General features: G+C 48.3%; 10 protein-coding genes across 10 annotated transcripts; 4 read left to right on the top strand and 6 right to left on the bottom strand.

Moving 5' to 3' along the window:
* Positions 1–72: 72 nt before the first annotated feature.
* pex19 (putative peroxisomal membrane protein receptor Pex19) lies at positions 73–1355 on the top strand (the record flags this gene model as incomplete). The annotated part of the gene is made up of 3 exons (XM_057244183.1): positions 73–271; positions 351–1189; positions 1248–1355. 3 exons carry the CDS (start codon positions 73–75, stop codon positions 1353–1355), a joined length of 1146 nt encoding a protein of 381 aa, XP_057095721.1.
* A 241-nt stretch (positions 1356–1596) lies between these two features.
* On the bottom strand, positions 1597–2459 carry N7529_008655 (uncharacterized protein; the record flags this gene model as incomplete). Its single annotated transcript, XM_057244182.1, has 2 exons — positions 1597–1811; positions 1883–2459. The coding sequence occupies 2 exons, from the start codon at positions 2457–2459 to the stop codon at positions 1597–1599; spliced, it is 792 nt and encodes a 263-aa protein (XP_057095720.1).
* Positions 2460–3834: 1375 nt separating this feature from the next.
* On the bottom strand, positions 3835–4635 carry midA (putative cell wall protein; the record flags this gene model as incomplete). The annotated part of the gene is made up of 1 exon (XM_057244181.1): positions 3835–4635. One exon carries the CDS (start codon positions 4633–4635, stop codon positions 3835–3837), a length of 801 nt encoding a protein of 266 aa, XP_057095719.1.
* A 1776-nt stretch (positions 4636–6411) lies between these two features.
* Positions 6412–7527, bottom strand: N7529_008653 (alkene reductase; the record flags this gene model as incomplete). The annotated part of the gene is made up of 1 exon (XM_057244180.1): positions 6412–7527. The coding sequence occupies one exon, from the start codon at positions 7525–7527 to the stop codon at positions 6412–6414; it is 1116 nt and encodes a 371-aa protein (XP_057095718.1).
* Positions 7528–7884: 357 nt separating this feature from the next.
* On the top strand, positions 7885–8289 carry N7529_008652 (uncharacterized protein; the record flags this gene model as incomplete). The annotated part of the gene is made up of 1 exon (XM_057244179.1): positions 7885–8289. The coding sequence occupies one exon, from the start codon at positions 7885–7887 to the stop codon at positions 8287–8289; it is 405 nt and encodes a 134-aa protein (XP_057095717.1).
* A 542-nt stretch (positions 8290–8831) lies between these two features.
* Positions 8832–10429, top strand: N7529_008651 (MFS transporter; the record flags this gene model as incomplete). The annotated part of the gene is made up of 2 exons (XM_057244178.1): positions 8832–9172; positions 9229–10429. 2 exons carry the CDS (start codon positions 8832–8834, stop codon positions 10427–10429), a joined length of 1542 nt encoding a protein of 513 aa, XP_057095716.1.
* Positions 10430–10457: 28 nt separating this feature from the next.
* On the bottom strand, positions 10458–13108 carry N7529_008650 (uncharacterized protein; the record flags this gene model as incomplete). The annotated part of the gene is made up of 5 exons (XM_057244177.1): positions 10458–11178; positions 11232–12336; positions 12389–12540; positions 12638–12912; positions 12971–13108. Coding segments are annotated over 5 exons (2391 nt in total), but the record flags the coding sequence as incomplete, so codon positions are not given.
* A 939-nt stretch (positions 13109–14047) lies between these two features.
* N7529_008649 (uncharacterized protein) lies at positions 14048–14459 on the bottom strand (the record flags this gene model as incomplete). Its single annotated transcript, XM_057244176.1, has 4 exons — positions 14048–14121; positions 14178–14301; positions 14356–14373; positions 14427–14459. 4 exons carry the CDS (start codon positions 14457–14459, stop codon positions 14048–14050), a joined length of 249 nt encoding a protein of 82 aa, XP_057095714.1.
* Positions 14460–14833: 374 nt separating this feature from the next.
* Positions 14834–16839, top strand: N7529_008648 (Zn(II)2Cys6 transcription factor; the record flags this gene model as incomplete). Its single annotated transcript, XM_057244175.1, has 3 exons — positions 14834–15374; positions 15428–15956; positions 16008–16839. The coding sequence occupies 3 exons, from the start codon at positions 14834–14836 to the stop codon at positions 16837–16839; spliced, it is 1902 nt and encodes a 633-aa protein (XP_057095713.1).
* A 1027-nt stretch (positions 16840–17866) lies between these two features.
* Positions 17867–20380, bottom strand: N7529_008647 (PDPK1 family serine/threonine-protein kinase; the record flags this gene model as incomplete). The annotated part of the gene is made up of 2 exons (XM_057244174.1): positions 17867–18217; positions 18269–20380. 2 exons carry the CDS (start codon positions 20378–20380, stop codon positions 17867–17869), a joined length of 2463 nt encoding a protein of 820 aa, XP_057095712.1.
* Positions 20381–20962: the final 582 nt, after the last annotated feature.

Genomic DNA, 20962 nt, shown 5'->3' with positions numbered 1-20962 from the left:
TACGCGATTGCCAAACTTTCACGCCGACCTCTTTAATCAAGACTTCTTCATCAATTTCTTCGCGCAATAGACATGACCACCTCAACCGAGAGTCCGCCCGAGCTGGCTTCGGAGGCTACTGTGACTCCCACCGCGGCCACCTCGGCCACCGCGCAAGACCACACCCAAGAGCAAGCGACCTCAAACACAGAGTCCACGCCCGCGAAGACACAATTGAAGCCAGAAGTGGCTGAAAACGACGACGAAGACTCCGATTTTGATGAGCTAGATGGTACATACCAATCCTCCACCCCACACACAGATTACTTCCACGTGGAATGAATGACACCCATACTCACCCCCACATCCAGATGTTCTCGATGATTTCTCCAAACCCAAACCCGAACCAACTCCCGCAGTACAGCCCGCCGCAATCCCCGATGCATCAACAGGCATTGCACCACCCGACTTCGACGAAGATGCCTTCCTCAAGCAGCTCGAACAAGAAATGGCCAACATGATGTCCGGCGGCGCAAACGCACCCAACACAGACCCCAACGTCCAATCTACGGTCGACCAAGGCGCCGAGATGTTCGCGAAACAGCTCGAGGAGAGCGGAGTCCCACCAGGTGATTTCCTCAAACAGCTTCTTGCCGACGTTATGGCCGAGCAAGGTGGCGCGGAACCAGGCGCTTCCCTCGAGAGTCTTACAGCCGCAGCTGGAGCTTCTAACAATGGCTCCTCCGCGGCTGGCCCCGGCCCGGCTGCATCCAGCGAGCAACCGGCGGACTCGTTCAACGAGGCAATCCAGCGCACGATGGGCCGCATGAAAGAGAGCGGCGATAAAGCCACGGCTGCCGCTAGTAATGAGGATGATATCTCGGACGATATGATTGCGCAGCTATTGAAGGCTGTTGAAGCTGGTGCGGATGGTGCGGGCGAGGACGGCGATTTGTCGAAGATGTTTATGGGGATGATGGAACAGCTTTCGAATAAGGAGATGCTGTACGAGCCGATGAAGGAACTGGATGTGAAGTTCGGGCCGTGGCTTGAGAAGAACAAGAACGGTGGAAGCGTCCCTGCTGAGGATATGGAGCGGTTCGTGAAGCAGGCGGAGATTGTCAAGCAGATTGTAGGCAAGTTTGAGGAGAGGGGCTATTCCGATGATGATCCCAAGTGTCGCGAGTATGTGTGGGAGCGGATGCAGGAGGTAAGTCTTATATCTGGTTTTTGTCGTGAAGTTGTTTACTGACTTGATTATCTTGCAGATGCAAGCAGCTGGTAGCCCGCCCGAGGAACTCGTTTCGAATCCGCTCATGGGGGATCTGGGAGGTGCCGCCGCTGGAGCTGGAGTGCCTGATTGCCCGCAGCAGTAATGTGAACAAAAACTACGCATCTATGTATGACTGGATCTTGAAAGGAAAACATCGTCTTGATGCCAAAGAGTCCTCTTGACGTGGATACATTCATCCGTTATACTGTACATATGCTCAACTCCCGTCGATACCCTTATTTACTTCCATATCGGATTCCGTGATCCAACGAATTAACAACGCCGCCCAATGCAATGCTTCGCAAGAAAACAGCACACACAAACAAACTCGAACCCTAGTCCACTCACGACATATCCATATCCTGAGACTGCTCCTGTAACCCCATAAAGATATCATCATAATCATCATCACTGAACGGAACCTCATTCCCAGTCCCAGTCGCACGCAGCCGCTCAACACTCCCATGAACTCCAATCTGCGCCTGCGCCTGCGCTTCCCTAAGCTCCATTTCCAAAGCCTCCTCCTGCGAAATAAACTCATCCAAAGCATCCCCATAATCTACCACAGCACAGTCAGTAACCATCCAGACACCAATGAAAAAGAAACCGCAAAGAATGCACATAACATACCAGGAAGCATATCATCCTCCTCCGCAATCTCCACCTCCCCAATAACCCCCTCACCCTCCCGCGCCATGCTCTCCTCCCACCGCCGCCGATCAGCAAGATGCTCCATATGCATCATCTGCTCTCCGCGCGCCTCGAAACGCCCCGCGTCCCGCTCCCCCTTCACGCGATTGAGGAACATTTTGCGGGTTTTTGAGCGCGCGAGGCCAGCCGCGTCTTTCATGGGGTTTGAGAGGGCTGCGTAGCGCGCTTCGTATTTCGATTTGGGGTGGCGCGAGGGAGAGGTCGGGGAGGAGGGGTGTGCGTTTGGATGTGACGCGAAGGGCGCAAAGATTGATGTTGGTGTTGTTGAGGCTGAGGCCGAGGCTACGTGCGGCATTGGGACTGGGGAAGCGTGGTTCTGCGCGTGGCGTGGGATCGGTTCGGTGCGGATGTTGAAGTGGATGGGATTAGTATTAGGATTGTGGGTGTGTGGCGGTGTCATTGTCCATTGTGGTGCTGAGATGCCGAGAGGGGATGGGTGGGTTGGTGTGTAGTGGCGTGTTTGGCGGAATGGGGTTTGGGGGGATGTTGCGAACATGGTTTGGTTCTTTGGGTCGGATGCGGAAGTGGGTTGTGGAGTGTGGTTCTTTCTTAGTCTGGGGTTCTTAGGGGTTTGGGTGATTGGGCTTTTAGTGGTTAATTGAAGAGTTAGAGATAGGTTTTAAGATTCTCGCGAAATAAAGTAGTATTAGACTTGGGGCTGGGAGTCCTTGCAGGATGTCCTATCGATCTCGCGTGCTGGACGCGTTCTGGAATGCGTCACGTGAACGAGTCTAGAAGTACGAACTGGAGGATATCATGCCATATTATTCAGGCAGAAGTATAAGCAGACCCACCTTCCTAATTGAGAAGTAACTGTTCATATCAAAAGCAAGAGTAGTAGATTTTCTAACGTTCCAATGAATTCAGTGGTTTATTGGGCATGGGGTTTATAAAAGCCTTAAAGGAATGATCGGTATAAAAAAACTTCGCCGAGCCTGCCCAGAAGGCCGAGGTCAACCCAACTCGATTCCCGGCTTAGGGGTTTCCAGCTTGTTTTACCTTTTGCTTCTATCGATTATCACCATTTAGAATGTCTATCCTGATAGCTGGTGTGAATTCTTGTTCATTATCAAGCGTGTTAGATGTGTTGGGAGATAGAGTAGTGCCGTGGAATGTTCACACGTACGGTTGATCAGATATCGAGTCTATCTGGTTCGGGGCCAATGAAATAAGACTGTTTAACATGAATCTACTGCTAGCCTGATTTAGGCATGAATCTTGAGCCGAGTATCTCGGACACGGAATGTTCCACTTTCGATTTGCATACAATCCTGATATCAGAAACAAAGGATTTCCTAGGCAGACAAAGAATGCTGACAGCAATTAGCCTAGAGCAATTACAGGTATGGTGTAATATCAGACTGAGAAGAGGAGCCTGGAGCAATATAAACAGCTGAGAGTATAATCCAAGGTAGAACTTATTACAAAGTAGGTAGAGGACCATAAAATCTGAGGACTTTTGCAGCACGCTATACAATTTTGAGATCTAATGCTGCAAAAGGTAGAGAAGAGAAGATATGTCAATACATAGTGATTATCCACAGGAGCACACCAAGCGCATCGACACGGGGAATCAAGAGTTGACGGGGAAGAACCAAAGGATGCCGAGTTTTGTCAGTCGCGCAAGGATCGAGCTTGGCGATCGCAGGAAATGAATGTGATGGTTGTCGAAAGAACGCTCAAACAATGAATGTGCAGTGCCTGCATGAAGGAGAGGCTGGGCCGAATAGAACGCCCTGAATAAAAGAATTTCGCAACCAGAAAAGAAGAAAAAAGCAACCGTCTCGCCTGTCCTGTCCATAGCGCCTGGAAATAGCATGATGATCGTATAAGTTTTACACTTCGACAGATGTCGAATCCACGCAGTACACTTAGAAGTTGGCTGCTGCGTTGACACGGCCATTGTTGTGGTACTGGTCAAGTGTATTCTTGAAGGGGGCGCCGGCGGTCGGACTAGGGGCCTTCTCGCGAGGACCGGTGCCGACAGCGGTTCCACCCATGAGATCATCCTCGTCACCGAACTGCTCGTTGCGCTTCTTGTGGAGTCTCCAGTAGCCCAGGCCGAGGACACCGATGAGGATGGCACCGCCAACACCGACCACGACACCAATGATGATCTTCTTGTCAGATGAGGACACGCCGCTGGAGCCGGAGCTCTTGTTTCCGTTCAGAGATGGGGAGCTGGTCACGACAACGGGAGTGGAGGTGGTGATCAAGTTGGCAACGGTGGAGCCATCGCTGGTCGCGTATGAGGTGATGGTTTTCACGACGTAGCTCTGGGATGTGATTGGGGCCGTGGTAATACTGGTGCCTTCGGAGCTCGTGGTAGCAGCGGGTTCCTTGGTGGTGGAGGTGGTTTGGGCAACAGTGGGCTCGGCAGACGGTGTGGTCTCTGCAGGGACAGTAGTGGAAGAAGTGTTGGAAGTAGTCGAAGATGTAGTAGGGTCGGCAGATTTAGTCGGGGCCTCAGAGGTCGTCGATGAGGTAGAGGATGTGGAGGAAGTTGTTGATGATGATGTAGATGAAGTTGTTTCAGGCGCTTGGGAACTGGAGGATGAGGAAGTGGTTTCACTTGTTAGATCCTGCACGATGTTGGAGGCACCGGCACTCTGGGCTGCGACCGCAGTCAACAGGAGTGCCTGAACGAAAAACGAGAGGCTAGAGAGACGCATGGTTGAACGAATGTATTCGGTATAGCGAGAGAATAAGACCCGAAGTCAAGATGTCAAGAAGTTAAAGAGAAGGAAAGAATAAGCAGAAAATGAAAAAGGAGTCAAAGCGACGGTCATCCTTGGTCCGGCGAAACAAACACTGCTTGGCCCGAATGCACTAATCCCCATTGGGTATACAATAGTCTCCACTAGTCTCAGTCTAAGCCAATCCATCATGAGATCCATCACTCTGATTGGCTGCAATTTCAATAGAAAATACGTTGGACTGGGTCGCCTGGTCATTTTGCTACTTTGAGAACTTTACAATGTTTTGGGTTTCTTTCGTTTTTCAATTGATATAATTATAGAACTGCTTACCTTCAAAGATAATTCTTTCTTTTTGCAGTATTGGCAATCGAAGAGTTGATCTTAATAGAAAGAAAATCACAAAATTACTAGGAAACACAAGACTAGGTACAAAAAAACTCTGTGTGGACTGGGCCTTGTGTGACGAAGCCTCTTCCCCCTCGCATCCCGGGTGGGAGCCATATTTAGCAACAAACACCATTGCCTATGATCTCCCAAAGATCTCCCATATTAGCATGCAGCTGCCGTATGATTGACATGCTACATCCAAAATGCTACCGTCACCACTCCGTACAAATCAACCACATTAAATGGCTGATGGTCTCCAAATATACGTGGCTGCAGAGTTTTTCGTTTTATCTTCATGTCGTACTAATCCCTCGGGTACCTGGACCCCCCTTTCAACGCCATTATTATTTCGAAAGAAGCCGACACAGCCGGATGCCTAAAAATTGGATTGGTCCTCTCCTCCTGCCCCTAGCCCCATTATGTCCAATTGGCGTGTCGATGACAGCCTGCATTTTCGGGGTTCCCGCCTGTTCTGGAACTTTTGAGGGCTAGGGTGATGCTCTTATTATTTTTCAGAGTGTCAACATCCACACCTTGGAGGTACTAGGGGTAGATGGGAATTTCAACCACGTAGATCTTTCATTGTTAATGTCGTCACATTATTGATATAGACCCATCGCAATCTCAGAAGGTCATGTGCGAAATTGCGGCCCACGAGTTATTATTGTTGTGCATTGTGCCGGCCAATTTCTTACAGCATGCTATTGACCGACCTGCGGCGGGTAGGTTGTGTTGATCCTTTTCCTTTTTTTCTCTTGCTATTCTCTGCTTTAGGTATACTCCCACGCCTCCGGATAAATAAGCATTCTGAGTGACTGAGGCTGAGTGGTCTACATTGTACATTGCTGCGCTGTTCTTTGAGGCCTCCCACTACCAATTATCTCAAGCTTCGTATCTATATTGTACCTCGTGCTGTTTTGTCCACTTCGATGCAACCATAACGCACCGCCTCATTTACATTGTCACTTTCGATGCTTCTAATCCCGTAACATCTATCCATAACGAGCACCAGGACCGACCCCGAAGGTGGCGTTGTTACAGGTCCCGCTTTGCAATATGCGCGATGTCCGGCCAGGTTCCGAGAGAGAGAATAAGCGAAGTTCGCTGGAGCGTTCAATTGCTATCTATTCAGCATCGATCCTGGACGAGTGAGATGAGTAGGAGTCACGATTAACTGCACGCCCTATACATTCAACATTCAACCTAAAAGAGGCCTGCTAATATCCATCCGTATGTATGTATTATCATGTGTGCCCTAAGGTGTGAACAGACAGTAGAGAGTACAGGCCTTGCTTGGTACAATTACGATTCTTATCCGGGTTCCGAATGTAATTTTTTGTTTCTTCTTCAAGTAATATTAAGTCAAATATTTTCGCTATCTCTGATTTGTCTCTTGGTAAATTCAGCACTAAATGGGTAATCTGTATAACCAAGTTCTTCCGTGGCCGTGTAGAAGCTAGACCGGTCATACCGGTTAAGAGGAAGCCGATGTTGAAGTCGGAATGGCAAGTCAGGGTTCGCAAGGAAATGCCGACCAAACACAACAGCAACATCATTGTCTTTGTAGTCTTCCTCGATGACTTGAACATTGTCTGGATTGTATCCACCTGCAACAAGTACAGGTGACGTTCTGCCCCAGATATCGAGGAGGAAGCTGATCCCCTCTGTGTTTTCACAGTCCACATTGTTGATCACGCGAGACTCAACAACATGGAGATAGGCAATTTTGAAGTTCTTTAACTGCTCCACAAAGTATGTGAACTGGGGGACTGGATTGTCCATCTTCATGCCTTGCCAGGTATTCCAAGGACTGAGACGGAACCCAACTTTCTCAGGACCGACTGCGTCCACTAGCGCCCTGACTACCTCTAGGCCAAAACGGGCACGGTTCGAGATACTGCCACCCCATCGATCATGTCTTGTGTTTGACACATCTTGCAGGAACTGATCAACCAAGTAGCCATTAGCGCCATGAACCTCAATACCGTCGAACCCAGCACGAATTGCGTTTTTCGCGGCAATCGCGAAGTTCATGATGATGCTCTGGATCTGCTCCTCCTCAAGCTCCTTGGGAGTTGGCATCCCGTCTTCCATCCGAATGGGACTGGGCGCGAGAAGCTCGTATCCTCCCTCCTTCTGTAATTGATGTGGGTCGGCGGCCCGGCCGAGGGCAATCAATTGGCAGAACATGTAGCTTCCTTTAGCGTGTACGGCGTCGGTGATCTTCTGCCATCCTTGAATTTGTGCTTCACTCCAAATCCCTGGGCCGTGGGGAAGTCCACCCTCAGATGCCGAGATCTGGGTTGCTTCAGCTATGATCATCGTTCCAGGGACAGAAGCTCGTTGTTCGTAGTATGTGGTGGCCATTGGAAGAGGCACGTGTTCGGCATCGGCGCGCAGGCGAGTGAGAGGGGCCATGACAACCCTGTGTTGTAACTCAACATGGCCGATATGGAGAGGCTTGAATAGTTCGGACATGAGAATTGTGAAATGTGCAGCTGAAACCCCTCGTTGTAAATAACTCCTATTAATTCGTATCTTAAAACACATAATCCATCTAGTTTAAATAATGCCACTAGCCAAGGTTGATTGGTAATAATCTCCAATCCGTGATTGAATGCCTTTTCATGTTCAGTGGAGTGGTTTTGGAGATGATTGTGGGTCGACATTTGACAGTTGCAGAAAACATCTCCAAGGGCCTCCAACCACCTCCATAGTGCTTTATATAAGGTTGCTGCCAACAATATATCAATTTAAACCATTTTGAATAACACCCGAAGGCTACTTTTCTTTCATCGCTCATTCAATCGAAGTATCGACCAATTCATCCTCACAATGTCCGCTCTGATCTACATCAACGAAGAAGGTGCCGGCCAGAAGCACAGTGATCTATGCCACTACTCCCAAGCAGTCATTCTCGGGAACGTTGTCAAATGTGCTGGGCAAGGAGGATGGACAGAATCTGGAGATCTAGATGCCAACGATATCACTGGCCAGGTGGATCTCGCCTTTGCAAACGTGGACAAAGTACTCCGGGCGACGGGGCTACGGGGATGGGAAGACGTTTATTTGATTCGATCTTACCACGTTGATATGGACTCATCGTTCGATCATTGCGTCAAAACGTTGAAGAAACGCATCCCCGGCCACCGTCCTATATGGACTTCCATTGCTGTGCCTCGACTGGCGTTTCCGGCCATGAAGATCGAAATCGAGGTTGAGGCTATCAAACATGAATGAAAAGTTGTGAGATGCTTGGAAACTTGGACTGTATATAAATAAAATCGGAATACACAGGTATTCAATCCACAAAATAGGAACTACAAATGAACAATTAGATTTTTGTTGATAATATTAAATCCACCCACGATCCATATAACGCAGATATTCGTGCAAGCCATGTTATGACAAAAAATCCTGTCCTCGAAAGTCATGGCTAAATCTATCTTTTACTAGTGTGGCCATCAACATGTCGACAAAAATTGCTGGGTTGAGGTGCTATCTCCAGGGCTCCATCTCAGCGTGAATAATCTATACACCTCCAACACCTCCATACACCCTCGGGGACTTTCGATGCAAGGATTTATAATTTGCAAAATTGAATCACGACATTGATAGATTGATAGATATAAAATTAGCAGTCAGACTGGAGCTTTGTCAAGTATTGCGCTTGTTATCAAAATCTGAAGATCGTGTTAACCATCCAGTAAGCTTCAAAGTTTTGTTCAACACTGTTCTTCTTTCTAACAACAATAATGATTTACAGGACTGCTCAAACAGCAATGCCTCTCCATTGGTTGCGTGACAGCTTTCTTGGACAATGCTTGCGCCTATTCTACAAGTCGTCCCAGCTAAAGTATAACGAAGAGAGTCTTGATTTTGACTGGCAAGAAAACTTCCAATCTCATGAAAAGGCAATACCAGTCAAATGGTACGCGGAAAACGATGAGGAAAACCCTCAAAATTGGTCGGAGCCAAAAAAGGCCTTTGTTCTACTTGTCATTGGTGCTTACAGTTTCGTGGTGTATATGGCAGCACCAATATATACCCCGAGCGAGAATGCGTTCATTGAAGAATTCGGTGTTAATAACGCCGAAGCATCCCTTGGACTCGCTCTTTATGTGTATGTATAGAGCTACCCTGTTCTTTGGTATAATTTGTGATTGACTTTGGCTGCAGTTTGGGATATGGCGCCGGTCCTCTCTTCTTCAGCCCTTTGAGTGAAATTCCTCGCATCGGCCGAAGTCTCCCTTACGTTATTTCATTTATTCTCTTCTGCATTGTCAGCATTCCCACAGCACTGGCACCGAATGCAATTGGATTTTACTTTCTTCGGTTCCTTCAAGGGTTCTTCGGAAGTCCCTGCTTGGCTACTGGAGGCGCCTCAATTGCAGACGTCTACTCGTCCGACATTCTTCCTCACGCCATGACAACATGGGTGCTTTGTGTTTTCTGTGCACCTGCAATAGGTGTACTAGCATCTGGATTTGCCATTCCGGTTCTTGGTTGGCGGTTTTCCATGTGGGAAATTCTGATCGCCGCTGGTCCGATTCTTGTTCTTCTTTTCTTGTTGCCCGAGACCAACCCTGCCACTATCTTACATCGGCGTGCGCGACGCCTGGAGAAGAATGATTCAGACAAGTCGCGCAGCTATCATACTTCTTCAGATGTTGCACATGAAGGTGTCTCTTTTCATATGGTCTTGCGAGAGTCGCTGCTTATTCCGTCAAAGATCACTTTTCTGGACCCGGCAATTCTGTTCCTGAATTGCTACACATCTCTCACCTACGGTATCTATTATTCGTTTTTCGAAGCCTTCCCGATTGTATACCAGGGCATATACGGGTTCAATCTGGGGGAGATGGGGCTAGCATTCTTGGCCATTGTTGTCGGTTCTGTGATTTCATTCGTGATCTACAACCTCTACATATATAAGATCTTTCTTCCGAATACCAAGCAGGGTGGAGCTCAAAAGCCCGAAGATGTCTTGGTTCCTGCTCTATATGCGTGCTTTGGACCAGCCATCGGATTGTTTCTTTTTGGCTGGGCCGCCCATCCAAATGTCCACTGGATTGTGCCGACGATTGGAATTGTCATCTACCCGGCCTGCGTGTTCATACTGATGCAATGTGTTTTTCTCTATATCCCAGCGTGCTACCCCCAATATGCCGCTAGTGTGTTTGCAGCAACTGATTTCACCAGGAGTGGATTTGCCTGTGGTGCTGTTGTCTTTTCACGCCCACTTTATGAGAATCTGGGAGTAGGCCCTGGATGTAGCTTGTTGGCAGGCCTGACGCTTGGGTGTGTGGTTGGTATTCATGTGCTTTACAATTATGGAGAGGCATTGAGACTCAGATCAAAGTTTGTATCTAAGTGGTGATAATGAGCAAAGCCATTAATTAGAGTGCTCATTGTTCACCTATCAAGGCAGCGGTGAAGCTTTGCTCGCAGGCATCGGCGTATATATCAAGACCTTCTCCAATAACCTTCAATACTGCCCATTGTTCATTTCCTCTGATCAGTCGAGCCCATAGTTTCACAACAGCGAAGGCCAGGTAGGCACAATTGGACGATAGCGTTGGACGAGACCACAGGTCATCGTCGCCCGATGTTCTCCCTTCTTCAACTATGTCTCCTATCCAACTAAGCAAGCGGCTCTCATGTTCTAAGTGGGTCAGCGCATTCTGACCTTTTTGGATAGGAAGATACGTACCATCAAGCGGTCTTGTCTTCTGACAATTAGATATACAAAACAACCATTTACTAAGGAAGATTGCAAATTCCAATCCACAAAGCGAGTGCTGAATACTCCACACGAATGCATGGCTTCGCGCAACATAGTTCACCCCTAGCTTAACGGGTATACTCAATGCATGTGTGGCGTGCAATATTGCAGGAAGCAAATGAGGACCTGCAGGTAGCTTCGGCATTTGGAGCAGCCTATTCGCAATTTCTTGCGGATCTCTGGATTCAAGAATTTTGTATGAGCCTATGTTGAGAGCAAGTCTAACATATGCAAGACCTAATAATGCCGTGGAGGTGAAAGTCACTGGCCCGTTGGGATTTCTGGGGTCAAGACTTGATTCGGGAGCTCGTTGCCATTGAGATGTCCATGCATGGAGAGCGTTTCTGTGGAAGAATAAGTCAACTTGGACGATCACCCGAATCATGTAAACTCTTACCGGATAGAATCCTTTTGGTGATTGAGTAAGGTCTGGTCTTCGTCCATGTATGGGCCAAAGGCCTGCTGTACAAGCATGATTCGTTGAATTAAGGCGTGTAAAAGAATGTAATTTGCCAACGGAGAAGGCACAGGCTGCGAGTTTACTAAGTGAGTTTCGTTTGAGCCTTTCATCAAGTGTGATAGAGCTTCTTGAACAGACATCTGCTGCGCATTGCCCGATTTATATACCATAGCCCATCTTTCCTCATGAGGAGCAATCCACTCAAAACAGGAACATGGAAGACGGAGTTGTAGTTCGTCGCTGAGTATCACTGGTGGAGTGCTGAATGCTATACCATGGATATTTAGAAGAGCAAATGAAAAGAGCTTGACTCTTCTGTCCGATTCTTGCTGTATCCAAGAGTGCCAATTTGGGGTTTCTTGGTGCAATTCTTGTTCTTCCTCCAATTTGCCTTCTCTCACACATCTTGCAAGAAAGCTTTGAAGATTGAATGCCTCTCGCAGAATTTCTGGCTCACATTGCCACGTTGCAAATGCAATGAGGTATAAAGCGCACCTCGCTTCACGCATGACTTCCCGATATTGCTTGCTTTGGTAGTGCGATCTCTGTGTTTCACGAGAAAAGTCTCTATGTCTATCACCAGGTGAGAGACTTTTATCTAGCTCCCAATTTCCCCTTTCGATCGTATTTTGTTGTAATGTGGCTTTTGCGGCATAGAACAGAATGACTGCTTTCCGATGTTCATGTCGATATTGTGCGCCTAGCGCAGCCATAGCCAAAATGATCTCCGGTTCGCAGTCCTCCAGCTTGAACGTTGGGAGGTGAACAACTGGTATATGGGGATAGAAGCCATCAAAAAATCCATTGACAAATCTTGTAAGTGAGTGACAAGATGGAAATGAGCTTTTGGACACGGCCGTCTGAGACTGCTCAAGAGCCTGAACAAGGCGATTGCGGTGGTCATCAGTAACCCTCAGAATAGGTAAGGTTAATACCCCAAACTCAGCTAGTTTAAAACCATCAGCTTTAATTTCTATTGGGCAATTTATTGGGCAATTTATTGGAAGTTTTACCAACTGCGTCTCGCTCCACGGGAAGCTGGCTTAAAGACTGGTCATGATCTTGCTGTAGAAAGGGCCGCTCTTGGTGCATACTCCTGGCTGAGTCAGTGGATATAGGATTCAGGTTAGACTCTCCCGCAAATATTTGCACAATGCTAGGCTCAGAAGGAAGAACCCATTCGGTGCTGAGCCCCATGTTATGACTGAAAGATTCTAGGTCCTGCAAAACTAGGAGATCCTGAGCACTGAATAAAGAGTCCCCTAATCTAGTCAGAATATTCTCTAGGGGTTTTCTGGGTCTCCAATCGGGAAAAAAAAGAGGCTCTACCTTCAAGTGAATACCCCGGGAGCTGTCCTTGGCCAACAGAGCCTGCGGAGGCACCCGCGCCTTGGAGACCAGGGATTCCCCAAAATGATGGGTCAGGATCATGTATAGTGGAAGCTTCATTGTTCTGTGACTGGAGGCTCTGACTATCATTTGCAGTGGCGGGTGATGGCTCCTGCGTTAACGGCGTTATTGGAGAATGGCCAATATCCTCATGACGTTTCAATAGGTCACGGCGGCCAAACGAAGCACCACATGAACATTTATACGGTTTTTCATTTGTATCTGAAGGCTGTTAGTATTTTCAATTTTGCCCTCCCCCAAAAACCAATTGCAAGTGCTGGGCATACGAATCCGAATGTGCCGTTGGAGGTGCTCATGGCGGCGAAAATGACGTTTACAGTGAGGACAGGTTCGGGGCTTCCTCTTGCTTGGTGTAGATGCTGGGGTCTCAGGGGCTGGAGAATCCATGTTTGGTTTATTGATTGACCTGATTATGGAGATATGTGCGTTGGAGAAAAGTAGAAAAGTAGGAAAGTTGATGGAGAAAGTATTGAATCTAACTAGTGGAGGTACTATGGCCATGTTCTACGAGCCAAATTATTAAGCTTCATTTGAGACATTCAAGTCCTGAATGTTGATGAACTCTTTGATTGACAAGCAAATCCAAGAACTGATCATTCTTTGGATATATTGAAATCTTTTATCAATAAACGACTGAATCCTGAAGGGAAAAAAAAGTTGGACATGTACGTCGTAAGCACCTCCAAAATGCCAAGACTTGAGGCTAGGGGCACTGAAGACGCCAAAGATTTGAGGATGCCCTCTGAGAACGACGGTTGTTTCTGGTTCATTTCTAATGCTTAGATTAGACGGTCCAGGTATGATTTTATTGGACGGGTTGCAATGTGTTTTGATAATTATCAGGTGCAGTCCGGGTTCATTGAAAAGAAATTATGATTTGATAAATTACTATGAAACGTATGCAGCTAACAGTTTAACGAATACTAGATACCGAAGTTCATCAGATAGGAAAAGTACGCGGTTTTTTCCCCATCCATATACATGTGCCCCCGGTCCTAGTGAGCATTTTACTGGACCAATCCAAAGCTCGAGATATATATGCCCCAGTGATAGAATCCTAGCCTGATTGAATGAATAAACAGCTGGGAACAGTAGAAGAGGTACTTTGAGTCAAATGTTGATACTCAATGATTTCAAAATTCATTCTCCGGATAAAACAAGGAAGGCAGCCCCATGGAGCGCAAAGGTGCATCCCAATGTATACCGGGTGACCAGAATACCTGGCCGGAAGAGGGTAAACGTCAGATCTGCTGAAAAGCAGCGAATATCGCGTTCAATTTGGGTATCATTGGGTTTCATTAAACAAGCGCGAGGGTATCAATATGTGTTCCACGTGGTTGCCCTCATTTGGTCTTTCCCTTCATCTGGTCCTTGAATTCTTCCTTGAAGTGACCGAAGAATTTTTTCAAATCAAAACCTGGCAAACACTGTCAGCCATAATGTGACAACATAATGGTATTGTGCCGACCATACCATCTGCTTCGTGGTGTGACCCTCCCAGTTCCTGCTTCGGGGGAGGAGGCACTCCATGTCTGATGTGTTGAACTTTCTCGTGGACTCGGCCAACCATCCGATGGAAAATTGGACTTCGAAGAAGCTAGGCGAATGTCAGAATACAAGCCAAGATGTGTAGGATTCCTATGCAACATACTCGGAGCGTGAGCCAGACCTATGATGGGCAAATGTCAGCAAATAACGGAACCGCGGAACAAAAGAACATACTTCAAAGCCCCGGATCAAAAAGCCCAACACCATTTTGGAATTGTCTTAATGTTCGACCATAGACCTCAGACCTGTGAATGTGAATGTGAGCACAGAGATCCACGATGGCGAAGATCAAATCGAGATCGCCTCGGGAGCTTCAGTCTTAGTAAGCTACATGTGTCTTCCCCGCGAATCGTTTCCCCCGAGAATATTTTCTATGACGCTTGACAGCTGCCTTACGGATATTATTCAATTCCAAAGCCACTACTCAAACGGCTAGCAATGGTCGTGTGGCTTTGTCAACATCTCGCCACTAAATCCTGACCATAGCTGACGATGGCGAGTGGCACCGAACGAACATCACAAGTTGCTCGGTTCATCGCTACCCAGATCAGAAACGACGTCTCTTTCACAGCGCCCAGAGAATGACCAAAGGTTGCTACACCTGCCGACGACGTCGCATCATCTGCGACAATGGTCAACCGACCTGCCGGAAGTGTCGCGATGCAGGGAAGGAATGTCTAGGGTACCAAAAACCGCTTGTCTGGGTCAAAGGTGGTGTGGCTAGTCGAGGGAAGATGATGGGCCGCAGCTTCGATGATCCAGAGAAACCACCGAGCAAGCCGAAATCCCAGGAAGCCTCCAAGGCACACCATTCAACCGCGGCAAACCGCGGGTTTGGCTTTTTCTCTCTCGCCGAATCCCAGTCCCCCTCCGATGTCGAATCGCATAGCTCCGGGAATCAGCCTAGCCCGGAGGCCGATGGCTGGGCCTTTGAGACGGACATTGCAATCGTTGGGGACGAAATTGCGCAAATGGGATTCAACTCGACCGAAGAGCAGGATTCCGCAGTCGTTCATGTCCCTCGAGGCACACCCCCCGCTGATTATACTCCAACGCCGTGGGGGCTAGTAGATCCGCTTCTCAAAGATCTAAGCCAGTTCTCCAGGTATTATGTTCATCACTGTAAGAATGTCATTCAACCATTCCATGTGACTTTGCTGATTATTCCCGTAAAGATAATCAATATATGGTGAATGACTTTGCGCTCTACTCCCAGCACAAAAATCCTTTTCGGGATCTTACTGCGTTGGTTAATCACTCCCCAGTACTTGCGCACAGCATCACAGCTCTTGGGGCCCTTCATTACTCCCTTCTCTCGGATTCGGACTCCTCCCTACTACCATGGTCATCGGGTAACGTGGCCATGGCACATTCGAACTTGTCAGTTGAAGAAATTGAAGAAATCGTTGCCCCGGCAAGTTCTCGGAAACCCTCATCACAAGCATATCAGCATTTCTTGGAATTCAAACAGCGCGCCCTTCGCCAATTATCCCTGGACCTCCAGAATCCGGCAATGCAGAGAGACGGCAGAACACTAGCTGCTATCGTTCTGCTTGCCTTTTTGGACATTATTGAATCTGGTAGCGGGGCTTGGAGCTACCACATCGAAGGCGCGAAAAAACTTCTCAAAGAACGGCCTGAGAATGGCCTGGGACAGGGAATTCTTGATGACCTGGACGCATTTGCGCTTGACGGGTGTCTAATGTAAGATTCTTCCAACTCATAGTGATCACAAATAGTTTACTGACCGCCCAGAATGGAAATCATGGGATCAACGCTAGCTCGTCCAGGCGCACTCTCAAAGCCCTTCTACTCCTCATCCATGGGACCCTCCATCCTAAAACGCCTAGAAGAAAACTCCTGGGTAGGATGTCCCGCCTACCTCCTAGAAGTGATCTTCTTCGTACACGCCCTCTGGTATCCAGACTCCGAAGTAGCCGCCGCAACACCGCACCCAACAGCCCTCCCAACCTCAATCCAGCCAGGACAACCCCTCACCCTAGAAACCTTCGCTAGCCTCCTCCAGGGAATCCGCAACTTCGACCCCATAGCCTGGAGTCAAGACATGCAAAATGTATTTTTCATCCCAGACCTCACCTATCGTCTTGCCCTGGCAACCTCCTACCAAGACGCAGTCTATCTATACACAAGCCGGGTGCTATCCCGCTCGCGCGAAGGATTCTCGCCCCCATGGACAGACGTCGGCATGCCTGCCGACCACCGGCTTATAACTACAAACCTTATTACGCAGATCTGCCTCATCCCCGCCTCGGATCCGCATTTTAAGTGTCTCATTTGGCCGACTTTCATCGCCGGCGCGGAGTGCCGCCCTTCGCAGCGGGCTCTTATCCTTGAAAAACTGGGCTCGCTCTACGAGGCTCTTACCAGTGTCAATGTTCGTAATGCTGCGTGGGTGCTGCGTCTTATGTGGCAGAAGCAGGATCTTAAGCGTCGTGAGCGTGCGGGTGAACACACCCTTCCCGATGAGAATGCTAGGGCTGATGGTGGCTATGATAATGATGAAGATCTCATGTTTGACTGGATTGATGAACTGGATCACTCGCGCCTTGACTGGCTTTTTATCTAATTGGTGCTCGGCGAGGAAATTAGGCAGAACTGTCGCTTTTTACGATTAATGCTTGTTTGTAAATATACATATGTACCTAGCCACTCTTACATTATTCATTTTTGTGAATGTATGTCGTGTACGTCGTATTGAATCTATTTACATAGATCGTTAATTGTACGATTGAGAGTCATAGGGAGGAAATTTGGGTATATCATTTCTCTGCCCAACGCGGGGGAAAACTATCTGCCACGGCGACAATCAAAGAAAGTTCGAAGGTGTATCCAAAAGACACCAAGGGTTAAATGAAAATCACAATGAAATGAAGTCAATTCAAGACGCTATAAGGGAAAACAGGAAGATCGGTATGGAGACAGACACGAGGAGGACAGGGGAAGAGAATGGCTTTTAGTCCGGGTTCACCCCCTAGAAGATCAATACATAAGGGGGAATGAAAATGCAGGTATACATACTGTCTTGACTTCGCTATTCAGTAGTCAACCCTGTCGGCATCAAGCAGAACTTGAAAATTTACCAGGAACAGAAAGAGGAAAAAAAGACAAGCCAAGCAGAAAAAGTCTCGATGTTGTGGACAGTCGCTTCAGGTAATCAGGGATATATAACAGCGGACGACATAGAAAAGGACAAGAGGTGGAGGACAGAGATTCTGGAGAAAATGAGGCAAAGAAAGAACAAAATATGCGCATGCTCCCTTCCAAGTCTAGATGCAAGAAACATGGGACCCCAACGTTGAACACAAGGAAACAAAATACGCTCGTCACTGGAATATGCAAAAGGTAGGAAAACCGATATGCTGGGATGACATCCCATCTTTGTGCAAATGCCGGTATACGGAAGAGAAAAGGAAGAAGGAGAGCTGGGGATAGCTTGGAATAGCTGGATGTGGTGTTCCACATCAACATGGAATGGCGGGGGAGGCGAGGTGAAGCGAGTAGGACGGGAAATGAGTCGGCCGAGTACCGACGGGATTGAATGCGAGGCAAGACATGCAAGGGGCAGCAAAAAGCGAGTCAGATGTTCCGCGCTTCTAGAACACCGCAGCAAGACCGTTCTTGGAATGGCGCTTGCTGAATCGTTTCCTTCCTTTTGTTGACTCGGAATCGGTGGCCTGTTGTTTCACTAGGTGGTTCCGGCCCGATGATGGTGGACCTCTATCGTCTTTCTGCATGTCAGAGGTGCGGTCTAGTGTGTTGGCAGGGCTAGGGAAGCCAGAAGAGAGGTCACGGAAGGCGTCATCAGAGAAGCCTGCACTCTGGTTTTGTGCAGCCATCTCCCGAGACCTATCCAATGCATCCAGCCATTCTTGCACCTGGACTGCTGTAGATCCAATGTTGCTAGATGAAGGCTTACATTCCTCGAAAACGTAATGCTTATCTCTCTGTGGGCTAGGTTAGATACTGACTGAAGAGTCGAAGGTGGGATTACATACTGTGTCCACAATCCAGGAAGAAATCCCTTTGGAATCCGTTGTGGTTCGATAACTTGTCCCTGGGGCGAGAAGGGAAATCTCAAGCTTGATCTTCTTGTCGTCACCACCCGACGCAGCCAAAATGATCCGTCCAGACGACGTGACCATCACCAGCCGTTGGCGTTTCTTCGTGGCGCTTCCTGAGAAGAAGCGAGAGAACTTCCTGGGAGCTTCAAACTCGCCACTGCTGTTTTTGGATGTCGGGCTATGTGAGGCAGCCGATGAGAGAACTACCAAATTACCTAATTTCAGGATCCTTTCGTTGGACTTGCTGAGCACTGGCGACCATTCGATATCCAGCTGACTCGGAGGAGGAAGCTCGGTCACCACACGTGGCAGATGGCGGGAGCTAGCACTTGGTCCATTGGAAGGAGCTGTTGAGACGACCGGAGCCAGGTTCTCGCCAGTTTTGCTTTCGTTGAGCTTGATGGGGTCGCGTGCTGGGGGTACGTAGGCCTTTAAGCGAGGTGCTTTTTGCTTCCATAGATCCGGTCCCCATGCAACACCATCGAAGAATTCATGGTTCTTGATGTGTTCAATCTGGAGACGTCGTGCGGGATCTAGAACGAGAAGGCGTTCGACAAGATCACGGGCAACAGCAGGGAATCCAATGGGGAACTCGTAATCCAGTGCCACGATTTTTTGGAAGGTCTGGTACTCATTTCCTGCTTTGAAAGGCGGACGGCCAGCCAAAAGCTGGTATATAATGCAGCCAAACGCCCAGAGGTCACTGGCTTTGCAAGCGTTTTTGTCCGTCAATAATTCAGGGCTAACATATTCCGCAGTTCCAACAAAGGAGCTCGCCCGCTCCTCTTGGGGAATGTCGTTTGTATCAAGAGGAGGAATGCCGTTTGAGTTGGGATCGACTCTTGGAGTCTTCAAAATCTTGGCAGTGCCGAAATCAGTGATCTTGACGTGCATTGCGCTGTCAAGCAGCACATTTTCTGGTTTGAGATCTCGATGAATGACCCCGCGCCTGTGCATGTAATCTATCGTGTCGAGAATCTGGGCGCCGTAGAATCTCGTACACTCTTCGTCAAATGTGGTCATCCGCTTGAGAACACCGAGCAGTTCTCCTCCCTTGCACAAGTCCAACACAAAGTAAAGCGACTGTTCATCTTGGAAAGTATAATAGAGCCGCACAATGCCCGGGTGATCAGTCAAGCGGTTTAGTGTATCCTTCTCAATGTTCACATATTTAACCTTTCGCTCCTTGATGATGTGTCGTTTGTCAAGGATCTTGATCGCGTACTCTTTCAAAGTCTGTCGGTCCGTTGCGAAGACAACCGTGCTGTAAGAGCCTTCTCCGAGGGTATTCCCGAACGAGAAATCTCGCACACCCTTCTTGATGAAGCGGGAGACGGTTTGACCGTTAGCATCTATCTCCTGTCTCACCGAGACCGCAGCACCACGTTCCTTCCATTCTTCACTGCTTGCCATCGGGCCGTTCTCTGCCATGTAGGATGATCGAGGCGCGCCACCACCACCACCACTTCTTGCGTGTGCTCGAGACGGCTGCCGCATAACCACCGGGACGTTCCCGGCGATTTGAGCAGTTCGGTAGGACCGGTCGCTGTGGGAATTATCGCGCGCTGGAACGCCGGCTTGTAATGCGGCGGAACCTCCTCGTGTATCTAATCGCGCTTGGGAGCCAGATGCGGACGAAGCACCGGAATCGGTTCGAATACGATATGTGTTGTCACGGGGAAGAATCGAAGGTGCCGAACCATTCGCGTATACGGAGGAAAGGGGTCGGTTGGGGTTTGGAGGACTTGAGAGCGGTGGGGCCGCGTATGCCTGGTGCGGCCCTGATGGCACCGACTGTGTCTCTGGGGAGGCCTGAATGTATGAGGTTCGACGTTCTTCGGTCGTAGGAACTTCGATAGGTGCCGGAGGAAAGGCAGACGTTGTTTCGTAGGCGGAACTGTGTGTTGATACCGAACCGCCCGGAAGTTCGAACGGGTGGGAGGCCATTGACCCAGCGGTCGCATCCTCCGTTGGAAGGGGTGAATCATCTGGATTGGCTATCCGTAGTCCTCCCAGAGACTGGGATAAACTGAGATCCCCGTTCATGACGAGTGGTGGTTTTATTTTTTTTTATTGACAGCGACCGGCGATATCGTGTTGACCGCGGAACGTCGAAATGCAACAAAAAGGTAGCGAAAGACGGGACTATGACGGTGATCGGAAACACAGCGGATGCATGGTCCGATGAAGAATGAAAAAGAGTGAGAAACAGTTGACGTTGGAAAGAGTGAGAGAGGGGGGAAGAGAAAGGATCAACAGGAGGCTGTCTTAGTAGAAATTGGGTCTAGTGTTGAGGGGCTGAGCCGAACAGCTTTATTATGAGAGAGAAGGAGATTAGGGAATAGAGAGAACTAACAAGAAATATAACATATCATAGAATATATTGTTTTTAATTCGAATGCATCGCCACTAAGGAATGCCTGTCAAATTCTGATTTGTCCAGTTTCGAGTCACTTATAAGTTATTTACTTCGAATACTAATTCTAACTATATCAAGCATCACATAACTAACTATCACATTCAGTCTATATCGCAAGTTTGTGTACTTCTAATTTTATATCCATATATAGACAGTTACGATGTTCGCACTTTCCAAGACATTGCTGTTTCTATATATACTGCACATCG

The sequence above is a fragment of the Penicillium soppii genome, assembly GCF_028829465.1.
Source record: "Penicillium soppii strain IBT 18220 chromosome Unknown utg000006l, whole genome shotgun sequence".
NCBI lineage: Eukaryota > Fungi > Ascomycota > Eurotiomycetes > Eurotiales > Aspergillaceae > Penicillium > Penicillium soppii.
Note: the sequence above shows the minus strand (reverse complement) of the source record. Positions and strands in the feature narration are given on the sequence as shown.